General features: G+C 40.3%; 1 protein-coding gene across 2 annotated transcripts; it reads left to right on the plus strand.

Moving 5' to 3' along the window:
- Nucleotides 1-1,022: 1,022 nt before the first annotated feature.
- RBSN (rabenosyn, RAB effector) lies at nucleotides 1,023-23,903 on the plus strand. Of its 2 annotated transcripts, XM_073351277.2 has the most exons (12): nucleotides 1,023-1,137; nucleotides 3,320-3,635; nucleotides 9,548-9,691; nucleotides 11,102-11,202; nucleotides 11,947-11,992; nucleotides 12,106-12,267; nucleotides 13,476-13,717; nucleotides 14,740-14,810; nucleotides 15,632-15,718; nucleotides 17,971-18,073; nucleotides 18,713-18,817; nucleotides 20,352-23,903. In XM_073351277.2, the coding sequence occupies exons 2-12, from the start codon at nucleotides 3,473-3,475 to the stop codon at nucleotides 21,498-21,500; spliced, it is 2,373 nt and encodes a 790-aa protein (XP_073207378.2). In that variant the 5' UTR covers nucleotides 1,023-1,137; nucleotides 3,320-3,472; the 3' UTR covers nucleotides 21,501-23,903. The 2 variants fall into 2 exon arrangements, with proteins under 2 accessions (XP_073207378.2, XP_073207379.2); XM_073351278.2 differs by lacking the exons at nucleotides 1,023-1,137; nucleotides 3,320-3,635; nucleotides 9,548-9,691 and having other exon boundaries at nucleotides 11,110-11,192; nucleotides 12,106-12,286.
- Nucleotides 23,904-25,141: the final 1,238 nt, after the last annotated feature.

A 25,141-nucleotide genomic window follows, 5' to 3' on the forward strand; every position in this document is an offset into this window, starting at 1 on the left:
TAAGGTGGTAACTGGTATCAGAAAAGGGACATGACACACACTTTGCTGGTGGTTTACACAACTATTTGTGAGGCAGCAGTGAAAATTTAATACTGGGACTCCTGGGTTTTACTACTGGCTCTGGGAGTAAAGTGTGGTCCAGTGGACAGCACAGTCAAGCATTTCGCTTTGACATACTTTCTTTGAATGACAGGGTGGATCAGAGAATGAGACTTGGATCTGTAATGTTAGCAACCTGGGTTATTTCCGGTATGCTCAGTAACAAGACTGTGAATTGCAGAATTAACCACAGTCAGTGGAAGAGGTAAGCCTAGAATTTATGATCTCCTGCCAACTATACCTAGACTATAGGATATTTCAGGTGGGAATCTCTGTCTCACACTCCCATCCTCACCACCATGGCCACCAAAGCTACTCCAAAAGGGGAAGGGGGCTGAGCAAGACACAGTACTGCCAACACTTGCAATTTTATCTCCACTCTTGTAATATGTCCTATTTTGCGTAGTACCCCAGCTCTGGGAGCTATGTGCCAACTCTCGCAATTTTATCATAAGCCTTGCAGCATACGATGTTCTGCTCACGGCCCCAACTTGTGAAGACAATTGATTACAAGAGAATCTCAGCTCTCATTTAAATGAGAACAGTAAGTCCCCAGCCCTCAGGGTTGCAGAGAAAAGCATGAAAATGTGCCGGGAGTGTAGCCTAAAGGTTCGGAAACCAGAAACCAGCCACCCCTGCCCTTCCCCATTGTTCAATCTCATGATTGTTCGGGCTGGCAATGCTGGAGATGGGCTCTGACAATGCCACTTCCACAGGGATCACAGCCCCTAGCCTGCCCATGCTCTAGCCCAGGGTACACCTTGCCCTAGGCCCTGGCCTCCCCGCCCAATCCCTTCCAGCCCTGGCCCTGCTCTGCTGCAAGCCTCCCTGCTCTCCCAGCAGCCCCTCCTACTCGATCCATGACTCGACGCTCGGCAGCGGCGCCTCGGCCGGGCCCCGCCCCTCCCTGCTGTCCCGGATGAACCCGCCTCACTCCCTCATCGCTGGCTCGGCGCTCGTCCTGCCCGGATCCTGGGCCTGAGCCCCGAGCGCCGCCAGACGCGGCTGGGCCACGGCCTCTCGCGCCCGGGAGCCGAGGTGAGACCCGCCCCGGGGTGGGCTCCGAGTTCCCCCTAGCTCCCGCCCGCCGGGCTGGGCTCCCTGTGAGGCGGGGCTGAGCCCCTGCCCGCACCCTGGCTGGGGCGCGCGCCCGCCTCTGCCTTGCGCCGCAGGGCGGGGGGATTCCCCGCTCGCTCACGGGAGTGGGCGGGGCCGAGTAACGGCTGCCGGGCCCCAGAGTATTGTAGTCCCCCCCCACCCGCCCGTTTCAGTGGGGTGAGCTGCGGGTGGGGTGCTGACGTTGCTGCCTGCGCGCGGCTGGGAGCGCCCCGGTGCCGGGGAGTCAGGGCTGAACCCAGGGCGGGGGCTGCAGGTCTCGCAGGCGGGTCACCTGGTCCTGGCAGAGTTTCACGACTGCCAGGCTGTCCCGGTTTGGGCCGCGGCCGGGTCACTTTACATGCCCATCACGCACCCAGTCGGGTGTGGCATTCCTCGCTTCCTTTCACAAACTGGGGCAGTGTTGCTCTGCGCTGTTGGCCGCGCCACCCTAGAGGTGGCTGCATGTCAAGCGTGTTGTGGAGTTCGGATGTGTACATTGTTCTGGGAATAAAAAGTGTTATGTACAAGTGAGATGATAGTTTTCAAAGCAGCTTTCTCATGTATCGAGATGTGAATATTCGAGATAAGAGGTGATGAGAGCATTAGGAAGGAATTCCAACAGCTGGGAGCCAACTAATGGCATAACAATATCTGGGACAAAGCAATGTAATGTACAGGCAGGGACATAAACAGAAACTAAATTACAGAGTAGGAAGGAGTTAGAATCAGATAAAGAATAATAGATTAAGCCCTTTCTTGAATACAGTGGAGCAGGTCAGGAAGTTATACTACAAACACATGTTGGACCAGATCTACCTCCTTCCTCGAAGCAGACCCTCAACCAGGCTGCCTCCCTTTTAGGTGTGCCTACCTTCCTGACCTACTCTTCTCCGCAATAAAGATCCTTCACTGTCCTATTCAACTGTTTAGTACATTGGCTTGGCATCAGTTCAGGGCAACAGCACCCGTATTTCCCCTCATTGATCCAGCAAAAGCACCCCACGCTCAGGCTTCAAACCCCTGGCTGACACCTCTTTTGGGTGGAGACGCATGTCTCTGTCCCTTCCCAGGGAGTATTTCTACGCTGAACAGCCTCCCAAGTACCACCTGGGAAACCCACTTCACCTCCATTGTCCCAAACGGTTCTTTGAAGTTCCTAATATTTCCCCAAGGTTTACATTAGTCAGTCTCCTAGAAAATTTACATACAATCATACAGTAACAACACACAAACAATTACATTTTTATACAATGGATCCCAAAGATATTAAACTTAATTAAGGTTTAACTTAATTCATTACAGTGTATCCAGGAAATTGTCCTCTGTCACATTTGGTACTGCTAAAAATATTTACCAGAATGCTTCCAGTATTCCAAGCATTCTGGGTCAGACACACAATTTTATTTCCTTTAGCATTCCTTGTCATTCTTCATAGAAGTTTTCTTCCCAAGTGAAGGAGCTTATGAGAAACTTGTGTGTTACGCCAAAGTATTGCCTGAAGGAAGGGTCCACTTTTTCCACCCACAAAATATTTGAGGGTCCTGTGCACCATGTGATATGAAGAGGTGAAGTAGTGATTTAGTCCAGTGGTTCTCAACCAGAAGTATATGTACCTCTGGGGGTACGCAGAGGTCTTCCAGGTGGTACACCAACTCATTTAGATATTTACTAGTTTTACAACAAGCTACATAAAAAGCATTAGTGAAGTCAGTACAAACTAAAATTTCATATAGACAATGACTTGTTCATACTGCTCTATATACTATACATTGAAATGTACGTACAATATTTATATTCCAATTGATTTATTTTATAATTATATGGTACATGAGAAAGTCAGCAATTTTTCATTAATAGTGTGTTGTGACACTTTTGTATTTTTATGTCTGAGTTTGTAAGCAAGTAGTTTTTAAGCAAGGTGAAACTTGGGGTTATGCAGGACAAATCAGAGTCCTGAAAGGGGTACAGTAGTCTGGAAAGGTTGAGAGCCCTTCAGTCCTCTGTGGAGCAGTGTTCTAGGCTGTAACTGGATTATTAAAAGTATCAGTATTAAAAGATCAGAGAGAATTACTGAGTTAAAACTGTTCATCCTGTTTAAAACTGCTCTGTGGATCTCTTTCAGAGTGCTGTTTTGCACAAGCTACAAGGGACGATGGCACTTTCTTTTCATTAGCTCAGTTGCTTCATCTGACATAATGCTCATAAACAGCATATTGCTGTTCCACTGCTGCTAAGACTTGGGGGACAGCAGTATCCCACGAGTGAACAAAACACCATGGCATCAAGCTACCCTCCTCCATTTGATGACCCTGTAGAAGTGAGAGAGGGTTTTCTGTGTCCACTGTGCCTGAAGGATCTGCAGTCTTTCTATCAGCTTCAGTCTCACTATGAAGAAGAACACTCAAGCGAGGACAGAGATGTCAAAGGACAGCTCAGAAGTAAGAGTCATGACAGCAGCTTTAACTTCTGCTCTGTAAAATTCCATACAGTGAAAAATCTTTAAGTTGTACTACAGATTCCTAAAAGCATCTCACCTATAAATTTCACTTCACTAAAATATTGATTAAAATGAGTTAGGAGTAGGGTTGGTTTATGTGTAAATGGATTTAGGCCAAAGAATAATTACTGTACAGTTTCCAACAGAAAGCTTCAAAAATGTTTTCTACCTTGCTTGCCTAAAGTTAGGCACCTAAATAAGTGGCTTGATTTTCAGATGCCTAATTTTATGCATCCAAGTTAGAAAATGCTGGCTTTTCACTTTTGTGAAAGTTGTCAGTACATGGATGATTTATAGTGTTAGAATTAATAGCAGTTTTCCTTGTAACTTCCCTGGGCATAATGTCAAAAATTGACTGGATTTGTCAGCTGACTACAATGTGGATGCCTTGAACTTGTCAATTAAACCGCTTAATTGTTGGGTGCCTTGAGTATATTTATATTGGATTTCTTTTCTGTTTAGATAATCATACTTTTCCATTTTTGTGATGATAAAAGATTGTTCGTAGCTTTTTGTTCATATACACTTTCATTTTATGTGTAGAGTAAAATGTGCAGAAACAGTCTTTTGAGTGTTTTTCTGGAAAGTTGCTTAATTGTTTTTCCTTAATTTTGAATTTTTATCATTTGTAACTATAATTGACACTGCCGCTTAAAAGGACACAGATTAAAAGCCATATATTCAAACAATCTTTTTTATTTAAAAGCATAGCTTTTGTTACTCTTAGCCCCTGTTAGATTATTAAAATTCAGTTTTATAAATCTGATTTACTTTTCACCACTTCAGCGGCTCATTTGCTTTTAGCCATTCACTCAGTTTGGACAATTAAAGTAGACTAGTCAGTTTCGCTCTTGGGGTTCTTGTGCACTCGCACAATGCTGTAGTATTGGAATTGCAAGCACCGCTCTGGAATATTTAAACCAAAACAACAATATTCTTTTCATTGGTTTAAGAAAAAGAGACCTTGTGTTAGGTTTTGTTAGCTCTCCTGACTGTTTTTTTGCTTTTAAACAAAAAACACCTAAATTTTGGGTTCTGCTATCTCAGTAGTGTCCTTTTAATTGAAAATATAATAGTCACACTTTTTCAGATTTTTCTTTAATTTGCATTTTTAAGGATGTTGTTTTTATCTGCCTACTTTGTCATAGTTATTCATGTCAAGCCATATCCAGTAAAACTCACCCTAGCGTAGAAAACAACAAAATTGCTTTTATATTAAGTGGGGGAGTAGTATTCAAACTACACATCAGAAATATTTCTAAGTGATTTCTTGCTGAGTTCAAAGTGTCCTAAATGTGGATGGATAAGACAATCATTTATATATGCTTTTTACATGGGCCTGTGTTAATGTACTATGTTTTTTTTAAATTTAAACTTTTTATTTGTTTTTATTGTGGGGGGAGATGAAGTGGATGTGAAAGAACCTTTTGTCTCTGATAGTCATGAGGAACCCATACTTTTTCTTGTTTTTGTCCAACCTTCAAAGTCCCCAGGGTACCCCGCAGCTCCCAGCCGACGTGGGAGGCAGGGGACCCTGCAGCTCCCAGCTGTCGCGGGCTGAAGTCATGGAGGTCTCAGGAAGTCACAGGCTTCCGTGACCTCTGTGAGAAAAAATTTGCCTTATCTATGAGATCAGGAATGAGATGGGAGATGGTTTGCACAGTAGGAAATGGATGGAGGAGATGGGTCTATGCCATTATGACTGAAAGGAGAAGTGGTCCACAAGAAAAAATCTCTAAACCAGATTATATCTTCACTTGTGTCGAGTAGTACCTTACTCCTCAGGTAGCCCTTTTGACTGTAAATTTTAACTGAGATGTGCTGGGTAACTGATAACAATGAGGAAAAGTACAGCAGGTTTCCAATTTGCATGTATCCCATGACGCATTAATATATGTGTTAAACTTTTTATGACAAATGATAGTACCATGCAATCACATAACTTTTCTATCTTTAGTAGATACTGTATGACAACTATTGAAGTGCATTATAATGTTACTATTCACTTTTCACTTGTTATATATTATTTGTGTGACGGATTTCTATCCTACAATATTCGTTAGAAACTGCCAGATAGTAGCTTGATAGTAAATAGATATTTCTAAACAAGGACTTTACTGGAAATTCACAGCTCAAGAGACTGGAAAGCCTTAAACAAGGCTTTGTTAAACAAGTGTAACAAAGGCTATTTATGTAAGTTGGTGTAAATCAAGGCTGTTTGTGTAGGGTGGTGTAAATCAGTTATGCCAGTGGTGAAGATACTAAACCTATAACCTGAAGGTTAAATCTGGCCAAAGAGAAACCAAGTTTCCCTCCCTTCACAGACAAAGAAATAAATAGTGGCCATTGAGGAGCTGCTGGTGGTGCTAACTCAGGCCCCTGTCTACAATCATATTGAAACTGTTTAATATATATGCTAGCAAAAAGCATTCAGGAACCAACAGTGTTGAATTATCATATTCTAACCCCTTGACTCCAGTTCCTTGAACAAAATAATCTTCACAGATTTCCCTCCTCACTGTTTGCATATGCAGATTTGGGTTGTCTCTCTATGAAGATATCAGAGTAGCAAAGACTAAGATGCTAATGTGGTTGTACAGCACCTATCATGATGTTGTCCAAGTCCATGACTAGGGTTCCTAAGGCTTTGGTAATATAAATAATTTAATATCCACTTTAGTGGTACTGACCTGATAAAGAGCTGTGATTCACTAAGGCAGGGGTTCTCAAACTTCATTGCACTGTGACCCCCTTATTACAACAAAAATTACTACATGAACCCAGGTGGGCCTGAGCCCACCCAAGCACCATTGCTTGGGATGCAGGAAGGCGGAAAGCTTGAGCCCCACCACCCCGGGCCGGGGGGTCAAAGCCCAAAAGCTTCAGGCCCAGGCAAGGGACCTGTAACCTGAGCCTTGCCACCCAAGGCTGAAGCCATGAGGCTTCAGCTTCTGCCCTGTGTGGTGGGACTCAGGCTTCAGCCCCAGGCCGCAGCAAGTCTAAGCCAGCCCTAGTTACCCCATTAACTCGGGACTTCTTATAGAGCCTTTCACCTGAGGGTTTCAAAGGTCTTTATAAACAGAATTAATAAACATTAATATTAGCCACACGTTGGCTCTGGCTGTTGCTTAAATTATTCCGGATGACTTCATCAAGGGAAATAATTTTTATTTTGTATACTTTTTAAATGTCAAAAGTGCCTGTCTCTGGGATGTGGTATTGCAGATGTATGGTGTGTAGTTTGGAGTGGCTGTGGGCTACTCCCTGTGTCCTGCAAACAAAACAAAAACCAAAACTGCTAAAAACAAAACAAAAAAACCCTGGAGGCTGAAATTCAAAACTGTAATTTCTTAGTTTTCTCTTTACCTGTATAGTTATCAAGTATTCTATCCAGAAAATGTTCTAGAAAAGTTCGTTTTGTTTTTTGAACAGTAATTGTGATAAACTGGAGACTGTCTCATCATTAAAATGTGAAACAGGGATTTTAGTCCTAATTTTAAGTGAAAGTATCAACGTAACCTTAATTATAGGATTGCTACTAATGCTCATCTGTAATATGCTAATAGTAATTGTTTTCTTATTTAATTGGTTGGACTAGTGACTGTAGCTCCTCCTACAGCATAGGCAGTGGTTGGAAAGTTAAGGTTGGCTCCTGTCTATAAAAACAGTATAAACCCCTAGCAGCCCCCCTGATCTGTGGCACACCCTCTTAGTTATTGCCAACAGCCAGGGGATAGATTTGGTGACACACTTCAGTAATATTAGAAATGAAGTATGTCTAGAGGAAAGTCTTGGTTGTCAGGACTTCTCGGCTGTATTCCTAACTCTGCAACTGACTCTGAACCTATGTGAAACTAATCCTCTGTGCCTCAAATTAACCATCTGTCAAATGGGGCTAATCATACCTGTGACCTCAACCCACAGCTGTTATGAGTCTTAATATTTGTATAAAGTGCTTTGAGATCCTTGGAAGCAAGGTGCTTTAGAAGGACAAAATGTAATTATTGCTAGCTGGTGGATAAATGTGACACTTGTTCTGTTTAAAATACTATATGTGGGAGGGTCTGCAGGCAATTCACTGCAGTGAACAGTAACTTCCACATAATAGGCTGCTTACCTACACTCTAATAGCTGCTAAGTGAATCAGACTTGTGTGTTCTCATATCTAGTACTTTGTCCAGTGTTTTAATTTCACAGATTGCTTGAAAAATAAGTCTTTGTCAGGGTACACTGTATTCCTGTGAGCTGCTGGTAATTGGGAAGATGGTTTAACTGGCACATTAATATTCACACCAGGTTGAGCCAAATAAGAGAATTTGACCAATATTATCATAGTACTTACAGTGCTTTTCAACTTCAGAGCTCTTTGCATTCAGCTGATTAATTCTCATAACATCCCCATGTGTCAGTAGCTAAGTATTCCCATATCTCTACAGAGGGGGAAGCCGAAACAGAATACTAAAATGCCTTGGCCAATATCTCAGGGGCAAGTGTGGCAATACAGATGAAGACTCAGGAATTTCAGACTCCCAGTCCTTTGCTTGGTCCACTGGACCAGGGGAGGGCAAACTTTTTGGCCTGAGGGCCACATTGGGGTTGCGCAACTGTATGGAGGGCTGGGTAGGGAAGGTTGTGCCTCCCCAGACAGCCTGGCCCTCGCTCCCTAACCACCCCCCTCAGAACCTCTGACCCATCCAACCCCCCCTGCTCCTTGACCCCTGACTGCCATGACCCCATCCACACCCCTACCTCTAACCGCCCCCCCCCCCCGGGACCCCACCCTCTATCCAACTCCCCCGCTCCCTGTCCCCTGACTGCCCTCCTGCAACCTCCTCCCCATCCAACTGCTCCCTGTCCCCTGACTCCCATCATCCAACCTCCCCGCCCCCTTACCATGCTGGAGCCAGCTGCACTGCCTGACAGGAGCGGCGGGCCAGAGTGCTGGCAGCACTGCGAGGTGAGGCTGAAGAGGAGGGGGGACAGCAGGGCGGGGCTGGGGGCTCAGAGGCTGGGCAGGGTAGGACGATCCCTCAGGCTGGAGTTTGCCCACCTCTGCACTAGACCATGCCCCCCTCTCAGTAATATTCATCTCATGTGAAGTAGTCTGGTAGAATTCATTAATATTTAAAATATGTTCACTATTACAATATTGCTAAATGTCATCTTTTTACTTGTGGGTTTTTTGTGTGAATTTACAAAGAATGTAACTAAGTACTGCAAAGCAATGCCATTTATAAGCAGAATATTCGAAAACAAAGGTACTGCACTAAAGATAGTGGTATGTTTAAGTAGCTGCCTTTATAATGTTTAATGAAGATAATAAGGCATTTGCTGATCATTATTTTGTAGCTTTCCTTAGGGTTGGGTTAGTAAGTTGACTTTGGACAGGGTTCTCTCCCTTGAAGTTCAATCCTGTGAAGTGCTGAGTAACCTCATCTTCCAGAGAAATTACTGGGAATTGAGAGGTCCTCAACACTTGCAAAGTGTGCACCACTTGCAGGATTGGACCCCTGCAATGATGTTTTAGTCAACAGTTCACTATTTAGATTAATTTCTTTGCATAATTTTCTGTCATCAAACACTGATGCTAGTGCTGAGCACCTGTAACTCCAGTTTATCAACAGGAGCTGTGAATGCCAAGCATCTCCTTATGTCCAGCCTCACCGCTGTCTGACATAAGTATGGGGATGCTTTCTGGTTCTGTACACCAGGCCAGCTTATTTTTATGAAGGAGGAAAACTATTATTGTTTTAAAGGAAATTGAATTATGCTAAATGAGCAGATGAAGTTTATAGTGGCTTCAAATGACAAATGTTCAGGGACTGATTGCTTAGTGTTCGATCTGTTTTTCAGATCTAGTCCAAAAGGCCAAAAAAGCAAAGAAGAAGCTATTGAAACGAGATGGAGATGACCGAACTGATACTGGAGCTCAGGAGCGATACGAGTCTTTCAGTTATGGTGGAGTAGATCCATACATGTGGGAGCCCCAAGAACTGGGTAAGAAAACAGGAAAGCCATGTGTAGTAGGACAGGTTTTCTGTTAATTTACACTCAGTACAATCCAATTGATTTCATTGGAGTTGCACAGATTGTAAGTCTACATAGAATTTGGTCCACTGTGTAGAGAGCTGATGCCTTGTGTATTGTTTTATTAAACTGTACTCAGGCTCTTGAGTAACATTTTAAAAAACAGATGTGTTACTTTGTCCCTGAGCTACTAAGTATGGATTCAGGTTCAGATTTTCTCAATGTTTCTGTATTGCTTGGGTTTGAGTTTGTGGGGGAGGTCCGGGGGCCCGGCACTGTTAGAGACAGGCCTGCTTGGTAAAGCTCAGGTCCATATCAAAGACTTATTTAAAGTTCAAGGGTATCTTGTTTGGACCTCGAACTACTTCTAATATCATTATTGGAGACTGCCTCTTATGCTGTATTCTGTTGTTATGCTTACTGTTTTATGGGGCATTTTTGCTGTTGGGTCGTGGGATGAAATCCCACAGGACTGATGGCAGACCTACACCTCTGGAACTCAGTCCCTTTGGTCTGCCAGAGCCTAAGTTTGGTGAGCTTCATGGTGTATTGTACTGTTCAGTTAGGCTTTGAATGTTTTATTCTTTCAGCAGCAAGGCATAAGGAATTTTTGTCTTCAGAGAGACCCATATTTTGTATGTGATGATTGGCTTGCACTAGTATGAGGAGGTGAAGCGACAGATGCTGTTTTATATTTATGAACAAATATTTGTAGTGTAACCTCAGCATTGATTTCTTGCTCCATCAACAGTGTTACAGGAAAAAAGTAATTACTTCATGATTTGTCCGCATATCTGAGAATATAATATGAACCAGGAGAAACATCTTGAGCTGTGTTGAATTGCACTTTTCTTGAAGTGATTATGCAGTTTTGATTTTTCTTATGTATTTGGCAGTCAGATTTTAAAATCCTTGAAGATTAAAAAAGGGAAGTTAGAAATCTGAAAGAGGAATTGCAGTTGCATACATTTTTAATATCTGTTTGACAGCTTTATTCCCAATTCCAGTGGTAGTCAGCAAATGAAAAGGAAGTAACTCTTACATTTAGTAAGCTGTTGTTGACTGGTAATTGAGGGATCAAGAGAGTAATAGCAAGAGGTTTTTTGGTTGCTTTTGCTGTCTTTAAAGTAATGCTAGTAATTTTAGTGGTAGAAGTAGAGTGCTCCGTTTATCACTAAAGCCAGTTTGCAGATAAGAGGTTTAATCTACAATTCTATTCAAAGCAGTGCTGTTAAAAAACAGGATTCCAATCTGTCTTTAAAATTCCATTTGAACCTCAGTAGCAAACAGTGAAAAGAGATTAACGTTTCTTTTAAACTGACATTTACAAGATTATGTGACTGAATCTGGGGACTTTCTTAATCTGTCTTTTCTGACCAGGTGCCATGAGGAGTCATCTTTCTGATTTCAAGAAACACCGAGCAGCTAGAATTGATCATTATGTTGTTGAAGTCAATAAATTAATAATCAGGTTAGAAAAGGTAAATTTGTTACTTCTTGTTTATTCCTGTGAATGTATAGAAGACCTGATGTAAAACCTTGTTTGAATCTGTAATGTGCACAATTTGTGTAATGCCCAAATTGTTTCAGAAATGTTGAAGGTTTAATCATAAATATTTTGTCTCCCATACATTCTCCTTTTTGGCTCTCATTTTCTTGTGTGTCCTGTACTAAGAGCTCCATTTTCAATTTGAGTTAATGCCCCTATTCCATGTTGTCCATTATACTTTTAAGAACTTCTTCTTCTCAATGGGCCAAGTGCCATCCCTTTACTATTTTCTTCTAGTTTTGCAGTGCTAAGCTCCTCCCCCATACTGTCTGCTTCATATTTTTGCACCAAATCTTTTATTATTCATATTCTGTTATGGACCCTGTCTCGTAGCTCTAGTTTACTTGTATCTTTTCATAGGTACAGTGATGATGGGTGCTGTAGGAAGAATATACAAGAGCAATCTGTTGTATTCATCGAAGTTAGTGAGAGTCCTCAGGTCAGGCACCTGGCTTACGTGTGTCATGTGCTGTTTACACCAGTGTTGCTGTAGAAATAGTGGGGAAAGTACAGGGAGGTTGCTGTAAATGACGGATTACCTTTTTAGTACATAAGAGAATGCTGTCAAGACTGAGCAGTCCAAGCTGTTAAAAATGCCATTCTTGAGGTGTGTAAATATTGTCTTATGAGAAGCATGCAGTTGACCTGATTAACTCCTCTGTGTGTCCTTTGCCAGCTTACGTCATTTGACAGAACAAATACAGAGTCAGCTAAAATAAGAGGTTGGTACACGCTTACATCAAACTAACTTTCCTGATGTTTCACACCAGCTGATAAATGGATTTCATGGTGGTTCTAAGGTGGAGTGTTTTTGTGTCCGTTTCCCCATGAACAGCTATAGAGAAGTCTGTTGTGCCTTGGGTCAATGATCAGGATGTTCCGTTCTGCCCAGACTGTGGTAATAAGTTCAGCATTCGGAACAGACGTCATCACTGCCGCCTTTGTGGGTCTATCATGTGCAAGAAGTGTATGGAGCTTGTCAGCCTTCCGTTGGCGAGTGAGTACAGTGGGCAGATGTGAGTTACTCCTGTCGTCCTCTCTTTGAGAACACCAACTAAAGGGGTTCAGCTTTTTCCATCTGAGCTGCTTATGTCTGTTTTCATCAAAGGTTCCTATCTATGATTCTCCATTTGGTATTCCCAGTTCCCAAGATTTCCCAGTGTGGTGCAGTTGAATTTCTTTAATATTGTAATTTTTCATTTTCTGTAGCATCTTTCCAAGGAGCTCAAAGTGCTTTATAAACATTAATGAATTAAGCCTTACTGCAGGCTAGATAAGTATTAGACCCAGGTAAACAGAACTAGAATCCAGATCTCTTGGTTCCTAGTGATGTGCTCTGACAGCTACACCATGTCTTCTCCTAGCAGCTGTAGCACCTGGTAGCTTTGACTAAACAAGACAAATTGTTGCTGCAGCCCTTATATTCTGGTCTGCTAGAACTAATGACTATTTAAGAGAGCAGTGGGAAGAAGACAGGTGGATAGTGTTCTGCGGTGGTCAGCTATCAAGTCTGTAATGAACCCACTGACACTACTGTGACAAAAATACTATCCTCCCTTTTATGAGTTAAATGTGGATTAGTTCACAAAATCACTTGATTAACATTGGTCTTGATCATACAGTCATTTTAATTTAATTCTCCTTTGTGTCTTCAGGCCCGTCCTATAGTTCCAGAGAGGAGCTGTGATAACTCTGGCTAATTATTAATATATAAATAATCTTGGTAATTATTATTGGATATGAGAGTCTTACAACATAAGGTCCTCATCTATCTGATTAGCGGCTTGCTAATCTGATAAACTGCTTACTTACAAAGGGATGTAGGATGTCCCAATAGCTAGTTCCTCCTCCCTAGCAAGGTGGTTTCCTCTCCGACATGTGTAGAACATGTGTATCAATTTGGTTCCAATGAGAAACTGGAAATATTCATTCCCTTCTGCAGTGGTTCTCAAACTTGTACTGGTGACCCCTTTCACACAGCAAGCCTCTGAGTGCAACCCCCCCCTTATACATTAAAAACTTTTTTTTTAATATTTAATGCTGTTATAAATGCTGGAGGTGAAGCATGGTGTGGGGTGGAGGCTGACAGCTTGTGACCCCCCACATAATAACCTCGTGACTCCCTGAGGGGTCATGACCCCCAGTTTGAGAACCCCTGGCCTTTTGGGTATTACAGAATCATTTGTTTGTGTGTGTGGTTTTCAGGCAAACTCACCAGTGCCAGCAAAGAGGCCCTGGCCTCTCATACTAGTCCAAACTCCTCACCTAACAGTATCCATAGCTCCCGCCGTGGCAGCATTAGCAGTGTAAGCAGTGTGAGCTCAGTTCTGGATGAGAAGGACGATGACAGAATCCGCTGCTGTAGGCACTGTAAAGACACCCTACTCAAAAGAGAGCAACAGATTGATGAGAAAGAATACACACCGGATATTGTGAAACTCTATGAGGTAAAATAAAACCTATTACCTGCTCAGGGTGGGTGTGGGAGATGGCATAGAACTATAGGTGGTTCCTGCCTTATTCTCCCTCATCTGACTTCCCTTATCCGTGGACCATTCATTGTTCACCACTCTAGGAGAATGGAATACAGGATGGTGTTCTGTCCACTCGCTGGGATCTAAATGTACGTAGGGCTGTGTAATAATTGGTTCCTTCTCCCTAGCCTGATGAAGAAGCATCTCACTTTGTGACCTGTTTTATTTCTAATCATCTAGAGACAGTAGTTTTGAGGTGACCCCTAAATTCTGGTCTTCCTCAGCTGGGTTGCTCATAAAATGCATTTTAAAAGAAATGTGTATGTGCGTATTTGTGTGTCTGCACTACATTAATGGATTGTACAGAATCTATGCCTTTTGCTTTTAACTGTTTCTTGTATGGGGGCTGGAGGGCAGGTGAACAGGATGGCTCAGGAAATTAGTAATAGGCTATGACAGGAGCCTTTTGGTTCTAGGTTATGGGTTCAAATACAGTCCAAGTCATTAGTGACTAAAAGTCATAATCTGATGGCTCTTTGGTGATGTCTCTGAAATGGATTGACGGGTTTTAGTTCCGTTCGTAGTGGCTAGATGTCAATATCACATATCAGAACATCATAGTTAGCGCTAATTGGTCCTCTTGTCAGCAATCTCAGCAGAGAGGCCAAGGACTGAAGAAGTCATGATGACAGATATACACCGTCAGCCCTAGAAATGGTCTCTGAACTTGGTTCAGTGGTGGGGCAGTGTAGGGAAGCTTGCTGTGCTACTGCGCATTCTGCGTTTGTTGTGTGGATAATAAATAGAGGACCTCATTGTCCCAGGTAGTCAATTTGAGAGCATTCATCAGCGCTAAACTCTCACATGCACATGCCCCAGATGAAAGGTTTATGCCATACAAATGTCTGTTTTTTTTTATGTGAGGAGAGTATGTGTATAGCTAATATTGGAGAGCTGCATTTTAATCTCTTGATTTTATTGATTGATTAAACAAGAAACTCCGGCTTTGCATGGAGAAGGTTGACCAGAAGGCTCCGGAATACATAAAGATGGCAGAATCATTAAAGTAAGCCTGTGTGATTTTCTTGCATGTGTTTTTCCCCCTAAAAATCTGTTTTTAATACAAAGTCTACAGTAATTAAAACTGGCAACCTATTCTCTATTGAAATTTGAGGACAGCCAAATATTAGACACTGAGATTTCATTATAGCCAAATATTAGACACAGCTCAGTGGCTGAAGCTAAGCTAGTAAATGTGAATGACCTAAATTATTAAAGCATATCTTAGAGTTGACAGGTTTCATCTTTAGCTTAATTCTGGTGAGATTTCAGATGACAGTCTAAAATGTCTGAAGCTAAATATAAATATCTCATCTAGGTGGCCTGGAGAGATACTTTGTACATCGGTGTGATGTACCAGTGATGTTACATGTTTGTGAAAATGAGGGGAGGGTGTTAGGTAGAGGGTTTGAATCAGTGAATGTTTATTATGCAGTATGAGTGAAATTCTGGCCCTATTTAAGTCAGTGGTCAGAATTTCATCTGAGAAGTCTGCATAATACTTTACAGACAAGTACAATAGATGCTATCCCAAAGGGCTTTGACTTTAGGCTAGCTGTGGCAAAATCATACAGTAAACCTCTTCTGTGAAACATTAGAATTCACAAATTAACCATTGTCTTCATTTTTGCAAATAAGAAATTTTTCACTTATGAGTTTAACATAGAACATTCACCCTGAAATCTTATTAGCTGCAGTAGTCCTTTTATCTGACAGAAGAGATAAGTAATATTAAAAGGCCTCCTGTTAATTCTTACTATTGTATAGATTGCTTGGAAGACATAACTTAGTGTAAATGAGGATGTGTTTTCTTTCTTTCTTTCCTAGTGCTGGGGAGATGACCTACAATCTTGAACATGCTAATGACCTGAGGGTGGAGGTGCAGAAAGTGTATGAATTAATAGATGCTTTAAGGTAAGGAACAAACTGTTGAGAGAGATTTCTATAACTATTTAGTGGATGGGTTAAACTAGAGACACAATGTTTGAAATTGAAATGTACTGTACTTAATTTAATCAAACACAGAAAAAGAAAAATCACCTCTTCTAATAGAGTTTGTGAGAATATGAAAAAACAAACCAAAAAACCAATCATGCTAGGTCATGAATCTGCTATGCGCACAGCACCTCTGTCTACTTAAAGGGACACATTCAGCTTCATTTTCAGTTTTAAAAACAAGTTTAAATAGTATTCTTGTCCACCCTATCCATATTTTGTAGTTTTACAGGTTCACTTGCTAATTTGTAAGAATATTTGTTTCCCCTCTTACTGTGTGACCTCCACTCACGTGGGAGATTAACTATAGTGAAAGTGACTATACATAAAGTGCTGCCAAAGGCACGAATTAACCAATTGAACAATATTTTTCTGTAAACTTTTTCAGTAATCTTAGGTATTAGTTGAAGTAATTAGGGCTGTCGATTAATCACAGTTAACTCACGCGACTAACTAAACTTTATTTTAATCATGATTCATTTTTTATTACAATTTTAATCACCCTGTTAAACATTAGAATACCAACTGAAATTTATTAAATATTTTTTTGTTTTTCTACATTTTCAAATATATTGATTTCAATTACAACACAGAATACAAAGTGTACAGTGCTCACTTAATATTATTTTTATTACAAATATTTGCACTGTAAAAATGATAAACAAAAGAAATAGTATTTTTCAATTCAGATGATACAATACCGTAATGCAATCTCTTTACTGTGAAAGTGCAACTTACAAACGTAGATTTTTTTTTTTTTGTTACGTGACTGCACTCAAAAACAAAACAATGGTAAAACTTTAGAGCCTACAAGTTTCACTCAGTCCTACTTCTTGTTCAGCCAATCACTAAGACGCACAAGTTTGTTTACATTTATGGGAGATAATGCTGCTGGCTTTGTATATGCAACGTCACCTGAAAGTGAGAACAGGCGATCGTATGGCACTTTTGTAGCCAGCATTGCAAGGTATTTACGTGCCAGATATGCTAAACATTTGTATGCCCCTTCATGCTTTGGCCACCATTCCAGAGGACATGCTTCCATGCTGATGACACATGTTAAAAAAATAATTTGTTAATTAAATTTATGACTGAACTCCTGGGGGAAGAATAGTATGTCTCCTGCTGTTTTACCTCCATTCTGCTGTATATTTCATGTTATAGCAGTCTCAGATGACCCAGCACATGTTGTTTGCTTTAAGAACACTTTCACTGCAGATTTGACAAAACGCAAAGAAGGTACCAATGTGAGATTTCTAAAGATAGCCACAGCACTTGACCCAAGGTTTACGAATCTGAAGTGCCTTCAAAAATCTGAGAGGGATGAGGTGTGGAGCATGCTTTCAGAAGTCTTAAAAGAGAAATACTTTGATGGGGAAACTACAGAACCCAAACCACCAAAAAAGAAAATCAACCTTCTGCTGGTGGCATCTGCCTCAGATGATGAAAGTGAACGTGTGTCAGTCTGCACTGCTTTGGATCGTTATCGAGCAGAACCCCTCATTAGCATGGATGCATGTCCTCTAGAATGGTGGTTGAAGCATGAAGGGAAATATGAATCTTTAGCACATCTGGCCTGTAAATATCTTGCGACACCAGCAACAACAGTGCCATGCGAACACCTGTTCTCACTTTCAGGTGACACTGTAAACAAGAAGCATGTAGCATTATCTCCTACAAATGTAGGCAAACTTGTTTGTCTGAGTGATTGAACAAGAAGTAGGACTGAGTGGACTTGTAGGCTCTAAAGTTTTACATTGTTTTATTTTTTGATGCAGTTTTTTTTGTACATAATTCTACATTTGTAAGTTCAACTTTCATGATAAAGAGATTGTACTACAGTTCTTGTATGAGGTGAATTTAAAAATACAATTTTTTTGTTTTTTATGGCACAAATATTTGTAATAAAAATAAATATGAAGTGAGTACTGTGAAATTTGAAAATGTGGAAAACATCCTAAAATATTTAAATAAGTGCTATTCTATTATTGTTTAACAGTGCAATTAATTTTTTTAACTGCTTGACAGCCCTAGTACTAATATATTAAGAAAAATCATGCTTCTGTCTGAATGTAGGTTGACAGTGTGTCTCTAACACCTGGATCTTTGAATTTTTCTTACTCCTGGCCCTTATTTTTGTACTTATTCACTGTATGCGTATTCTGATTCAGTAAGAAGATTTTGAGTCTAGGCTTGAATGAAGAGCCTCAACCTCATCCCAAAACTCTACAACTTCAGAGAATGATTAGATACTCAGCTACCCTTTTTGTACAGGTAAACAAAGCATAGGTTGCACATATGTGATTCTTCTGCTGCTTTCTCTTCATAAGCAAAAATTGGAACCATGACTAGACTTAAATTACGTATTGGAGAAGAATAACTTTTCAGGCTATTTAAATGGTGAATATCCTGCAGTCTGACCTGATGAGCCTTTTAAGGCTTTCCCTTGGCATGAAGATAACTTGTGTTGGAAACCTAATACTGTACACTTGTGCAACATGTTTAATTGCTCTTCTTGAAATGACAGCATACTTTACACATCTAGTTTCACCAATTTTTGCTTATTAATATTTTAAGTACCAATATATAGAAAACTCATTTATTTTTTTTATTTTGTAAGCTAAACTTTTCAGACTTTCATTAATTCTGAGGAGATATTAGACTAAAATGTGTGCTCCAGAAACCGATTATTTCAGAATAGTGTATATTCGTACCAAGATGTGCTTTCATTATTTTCCTGAGCATTAAGTTGCTGCAGGGAAACTTTTTTCTGTTGAGCATTGGTTTGTGGTATAGAAAAGTTGAGAAACACTGCACTAGATCACCTTACTCTTTAAATAGAGTTTCTGTTTTTGAGTAGGCTAAAAACCTGCAGTTTATCAGTAGTATTTTACTATTTATACTCTTCTCTAGGAAAAATTGTTGGGTCTGATGTCCCTGCCAACCAAAGACAAGTATGAAGAACTGAAAGAGAGAAGAAAACAGGAGATTGATAGAAAACTGCACATGGAAAAACAGGTGAGGATGTGGATCTAGCTTTAGCTGTGTTAGGACCTATTCCTGCAGTCACACACCTGTATTAGTTACTCATTTAGTACTCCATTGTGCCTCAGTGTACGTGAGTAACTGTTCGCAGCACTGGATTTTGTGTCTCATTTAGTCTTTCAGGAACTGGCCCATTTCTCTATGGATCCCTGTGGAATGAGGTTTTGGTATTCCCTGGAGGGAGAAAGGGCATGTCTTGTGAGGAGAAAGGAGTCAATAGCAAAGAGCAGGCTGCGTATGTCTTGGGGTAAGAGTAGAGAGAGGAATGAGAATCTTTTTCTTCAATTCAGTGCATTTCCCTGAGGGAGAACACATTTGCCCTCTGGTCTAAGATTTAATGTATATGATTTCTGTAGGTTTCATTATATTTATGACTCCTTTAAATTAATACTGTGTGATATTCCATTACAAGAGCATCTGTTAGAGACAGGCTTGGTCAGTTTAATACCCAAATCAAATTAGGATTGCTCTTTGCAGTCTCATCAGGCACGTTTTTCAGTAAGTGCACACAACCTTCAGTGAAGAGGATGACAGTTATATACTTTATATATAAACACTACTACTAGTGTAGAGCAGGAGAGGGTTTATGTAGGCAGCTGTGGTGGGATTTGAGTTGATTTGTGAAACTCCTAATCAACTCAAGGAAAAAACCATCTAGTTATTGTTAGGAACTCCAGCATCTTCTGAAGTGTGATAATTGCTTCTCTCTGGGATGTGCTCATGTTGTGAGTTTGGATGGGCACATCATTGTATGATCCAGAAGTATCTCCATGTAATTGGCCTTCTGAACTCATTGCAAATACTAGGATGGGAAAAGGTATTTTAACCCCCACTACTAACAGGCTGTTACTGTTTGAGGAACAGTATATTCTGCATAATACAAATACTGCCCCAGGCATAACTGCAGGTCAGAAGGTCTGTAGCAACCTGATCTTAGTTTTTGGGTGGAAATTACTGAGTGTAGATTTTAAATTGTGGCTCTGAGTTTTGTCTTGTTTGATCAACACAGAACACAAGGGTGACACCAAGACAAGCCTCTTAACATTAATATCTTATTTGAGCCCTGTACATTCCTCCAATTGTAGTAGAAATGGGTAAAAATCTGTTACGTTGCTCCTATAATCTAAATAATGAGTCACAGAACAAAGTAGTGCAGTAATCCTCCCTTTTTGAGAGACTTGTGCATATTGCCCAGTTCTGAAATGGACACTGTCAACTTTTTAAAATTACTTTAAAAAATATTTCATTTTTGATGGAACAACCTTCAAATAGTGCACACTGAATTTTTTAAAATAGGGTTTTCTTGGTCCTTTGATGTTTGAGTTTTTTCAGCAAAGGGGAAACTGACCTGATACAAATGCTGTCAACTGCACAAAATAACTCAAAAAGTGACTAACACTTTTCAGTTACAATAATCTCAGGTGTTGGAACCATATAGGCACAGAAATTTCAGGCAAAAATGGGAGTTTACGTTCATAGGTCTCCTTTTAAATCTTGTCTCTGCTAGGCAACACTTGAAACACAGAGAAGACTGGAGGAAAAGCAGAAAGATTTGGCTTCCAGATCCACAGCTGCACCCAATGGTGAGGTACCTTATCCAAAAAGAGGCACAGTAAAGAAATCTGAAGGTTGGTTACCTACATCTAGCTTACCTCGCCAAAGGGAAATAGCTGACCCACTTCTTCAGCAGATTGACAATATTACATCTTTTATTAAGCAAGCAAAGGCAGCTAATCGGTTAGATGAGGTCCGTATGTTGCAAGAGAACCTGCGACAGCTTCAAGATGAATATGATCAGCAGCAAACTCTGAAAGCTATTGAGCTTTCTAAAAGGCAGGCAGAGGAGGAAGAGATGCAGAGGGAGCAGCTTCAGGTCCTTCGTGAGAAGGAGTGGGAAAGGGAACAACACAAAGCAATGTCTCAACACTCAAGGACACGTTCTCTAGACTTCAGAGAAGTGAAGCAGCACCAGCATGAATCTGGAAAAGAAAACCTGAACCAGATAGCACATGCTTTGGACTTAGATACCACTCAGATCAAAAGCAGCCTAAGTTCTAAAACTCCGTCTCCAGATGCTGTCCAGAAACAGGTAACTAAAGAGAACTCAGTCTTCCCAACAAAACCCAGAGATGCCCTACAGTACATCAGAGAGACCGACCAAAATCAGACAGTGTTCCTAAACCCTTTTGAAGATGAGGCAGATACTAGTCCAGTAGAAGAAGACCCTGCTAACACATTGGCTGGTGGCAGTTCTCAGGTGGTTTCTTTGCCCACCAAAGCCCTGCACAGTGATAAAAAAGAATATAATCCATTTGAAGATGAGGAGGAAGATCAGCAAAAAAATGAGGCAACTGTTTGTGCTCCAAATCCTTTTGAAGATAATGGAAATCCATTTCAAAAGTCTGTGAATGCTCAGAGTTCTGGTAATCCATTTGAAGGGTTGTCTTCTACCAATCCTTTTGAAGTTGATGATGATGAAATCTCAGGAGAGGACATTATAGAAGAAGAACTCCTTCTCCAACAGATTGATAATATCAAGGCTTATATTTTTGATGCCAAACACAGCGGACGGATGGATGAGGTGGAGGTACTGACAGAGAACTTAAAGGAACTGAAGCGCACATTAGCAAAGCAGAAAGAGAAATCCAATTGCTGAAGCAATAATATGACCACATAAAAATAACTTTATAGTCCACTGTTAATGCTGGAGGATGAAGCAGACTGAATTTAAAAATAAGGAGCACAGGTTACAAGAGGGAAGGATGAGAAGAATCTTGAATTTTGTGCAATGCACTTTCATTTAGGTCTTTCCACTACTATTTGGATTGGGAGAATAAAACTGAATATTCTAATACTATTATATTATTCTCAAACATGTTTAATAATACAAACTTTAAATATGATGAACTTTGTCACAACATTTTTTTAAATTGTTGATTATCATCACATGCTTATTTCTGGGCAAAATGGGAAAGTGCTAATAGGGAAATAGATGATTCAAAAAAATCTGACAATGCAGACATCAGTCTGCCATCTTTCCTTCTTCCTTTGGTTTTGTTGCAATATTATAGGTCAGCCTTTAAAACTGGACTTCCATTAATAAGTGACCAACATTATTTTCTAAAATTTTTGTGCATCAGATGTTTCCCGTGGAAATGACACCGTGCAAGTTGTTACAGCTAGTTCAACTGCCTTATTGTGCTACAAGAAAGTGCTGTTAAAAAGCAGGCTGCTATGATTCTTTGAGCTGCAGAATATAAAAGCTACAGATCAATTTGTGCAATGCAAATATGTAAAGGGATTTTTAGGGATTTAAAAACAAATTTGATAACTGATCTCATAGGTGGTGTATTTGAGATTTTTTTTTAAATATAAAAGCCTTCTATACTGCCATTTCATTTTCCCATTTTTTTTTTTTTAAAGCTGCTGCCATTGCACTGGCCATAAATTGCAGAATAAAAGTAGAGGGGTCTGAGCTGTGTTCAGAGGTGAATAGTTTTTATAAAAATAAACATCTAACTCCCTCTTTTCAGGAAGAAAGCGCAGTACCACTGCAAAATAAAACATTAGGGAAAACCATCCAATTTCTAATTCCTTTTTTGGAACCTGCACATTCCTTTGTAAACTCTGGGTGACAGAATGATCATGTGTGTGTTTTGTGAGACTGGAACCCTGTTTACATAGCACTTAGGGAACAGAAATCTTGTTTGCAATAGAAAAGCCACTAAACTGAAATTTTGTGAAAAAGTTGAAGGACAAAGTTTGTGGCTGTATAATGCCCTTCAGTACTTCAGTTTACTACTTGATTCACTTCCTTTAAAAGAGTGTGAATCTACATCAGTGAATCAAACTTGATTGCCTTATGTAAAATAAGGTTGGATGTGTTTTAAGCGCCAGGTATGAGCCTTTGTTAGGATCCACATGAATGAAGGTCATCACTTTTGAAGTGTGAGTGCCCAAAGTTGGTCACCTAAATCTTGATTTGGGTACCAGAATTTGCTTCAATGGAAGATGCACGTGCCTGCATCTCTAAAAAATTAAGTCACTCTTGTTTTCTAAATCTAGGTTTAGGTGCTTAGCTTTAGGAACATGTGTTTGAAAGTTTTGGCCTAACTGTGTGTGTATAATTTTAGATGAAATAGAGCAAATGGTTAAAACAGACCATGCTAACACTAGCATGCAAATTTTATTGATCACTGAATATGAAAATGCAAACTCTTATGTGACAGAACAATGTTTGTAGTTGTGCCTAAATAAGTTATGTATGCCTTTTTAAAATCTCAACAGGCATAAGTAATGTTACTGCCTGAAAGTCAAAAGTAGGCTCTTTAAGCTTTGTTTCAGTCTGAGTAAAAGCACAGAGTAATGCATACCTTCCCGTAAATGTATAAAATTTCCTTTAGTGACTTTAAATAGTAACTGATTGTGGGGAGGTGTTTCATGGCATGTCTTGAAAAATGCACATCTGGTGCTAGCACCGGATTAATTAAAGCAGGTTAGATGCATGTCCCTGTAGCTTTGAGATTAGTCAAGGCATGGAATTGTTTACATTTTAAAAGCATAACAATTTAGCAGTTATTCTTTTAAGGCAAAATTGTTTCCTGTACCAAACCAGAACTGGCTCCTCGGCTGCAATCCAAAATTTATTTTGCTCTCAATTTAAGAATAAAAAATGGTTCCGTGGCTTCAGTTTTTTACATTGGGAGGTGAGGGGAGAAAGCGTGTTCCTTTGCTGCAAATATCCTGCATTGTTTGTGTTTTACAGTCTAATACACTAAAGTATATGTATTGTACATGTAACAATGTATTTTTACAAGCAGGTAAGATGCTAGTGTACCTCACGAGCTCAATCAATGTTAAATGTGATAGACTAGAACTCTTAACTGTAAAGGTGATCTCCAAAGTGAAAACCTTATCTGTATATGGACTGCTGTGGAGATTACACTATAAAGCAAAACGAAGACATCCTATTGTCAAATAACTAGCATTTGTTAATAAACTTGCATGCACTACTCTATACTGAAAATTTGTAAAGAAATAAAATAACATGTTTATTTTGGTGTGTGTGTGCAGTAGATGGAAAATGCTTTTAAATGTGGGTCTGGATCCCAATAGGATCTGATAGGGGCCAACGTTAAGTGTGCAATAGCAGGGGAACTTCAATATAGTGCCATTACAGTAATTTTCTTTTGGGGACATATCAAACTGCTTTAAATTAAGATGTGCAGCTACACAGTTATCCCTCCTCCCTTTCCTCGCATGTCCTGAGTAGTCAAAACTTTAATTTTATGTGGAGTGATTCTTCCACTTCACAGCACATTCAAACCAAAATAAGTTACTGCTTGTGGTGTATGCTGTCATCTAGCAACATTCAGCAGGACCTGGGTGTTGATACAAGTTTGGTGAAAACGGATTGGTTGAGTCTACATAGCTCAATCTTTTAGTTTGAAGTAGGAGACCGTTTAGGGAATAGGTTTAATCTTTTAAAAGTGTTCTGCATTTCATTTCTTGTAACACTGTTGCTGCCAATACTAGAGCCCAGCTTTGACCCATTTTAAAAAAAAAATCAGACTTGTTTGTTAACATATAGGGTACTACCAAGAGCTAGTGAGTACCTCTTTCTTAAAGATGCCACATCTTAGCTGTCAATTGACATGGGAATTGTATCTGGTGGGATCGGGGTGAACAAGGTTAAGATACACCTACCCTGCTTGACTAAAGTTTGAAAATCCATCCTAAGGCTACTTACTTTAGTAAGTAAATATCATTAGTTTCACCCTGGGAGTAGGGAAAAGTAGATTGGGCAGTTAGTCATGATAATTTTGCAAGGTTCCCTGTATTTAGTCACCTGCAGTGTAACTTGTTTTCTTTCAGGAGTCTCAAATTTGTTTCTGCTACTCCTTGCCTTTCACATACTGGACCTCCTCTCTCACCAGCATCCTGTTGCTCCTTCTCTCACTACATCGAAGCTCTCTCTCATGTCCTCAATTCACTCCTCCTCCACCCTGAAAAACAAATTACAGAAGCTGGCTTCTTTTAGTTCCCCTTTGCAGAACTCTCCCCTTACAAATATCTACTTGTCTCTGGTAATAGTCTCATTTTACAGGTGGGGAAATTGAGAGAGAACTATTGGGGCATGTCACCCTTCAGTTACAGTCCCTACTCACAGGATAGTTCTTTGATTAAAGGTAGATGAACTTGAGACCGAGCACTCCCTCTTACATATAAGCAACTCAGGGTACAAGGCTGAGAGGAAGCTTTGCTGGACAGGAGAACGTACAGAAAAATAGAAGCAGC

The sequence above is a fragment of the Lepidochelys kempii genome, chromosome 7 (genome assembly GCF_965140285.1).
Source record: "Lepidochelys kempii isolate rLepKem1 chromosome 7, rLepKem1.hap1, whole genome shotgun sequence".
NCBI lineage: Eukaryota > Metazoa > Chordata > Testudines > Cheloniidae > Lepidochelys > Lepidochelys kempii.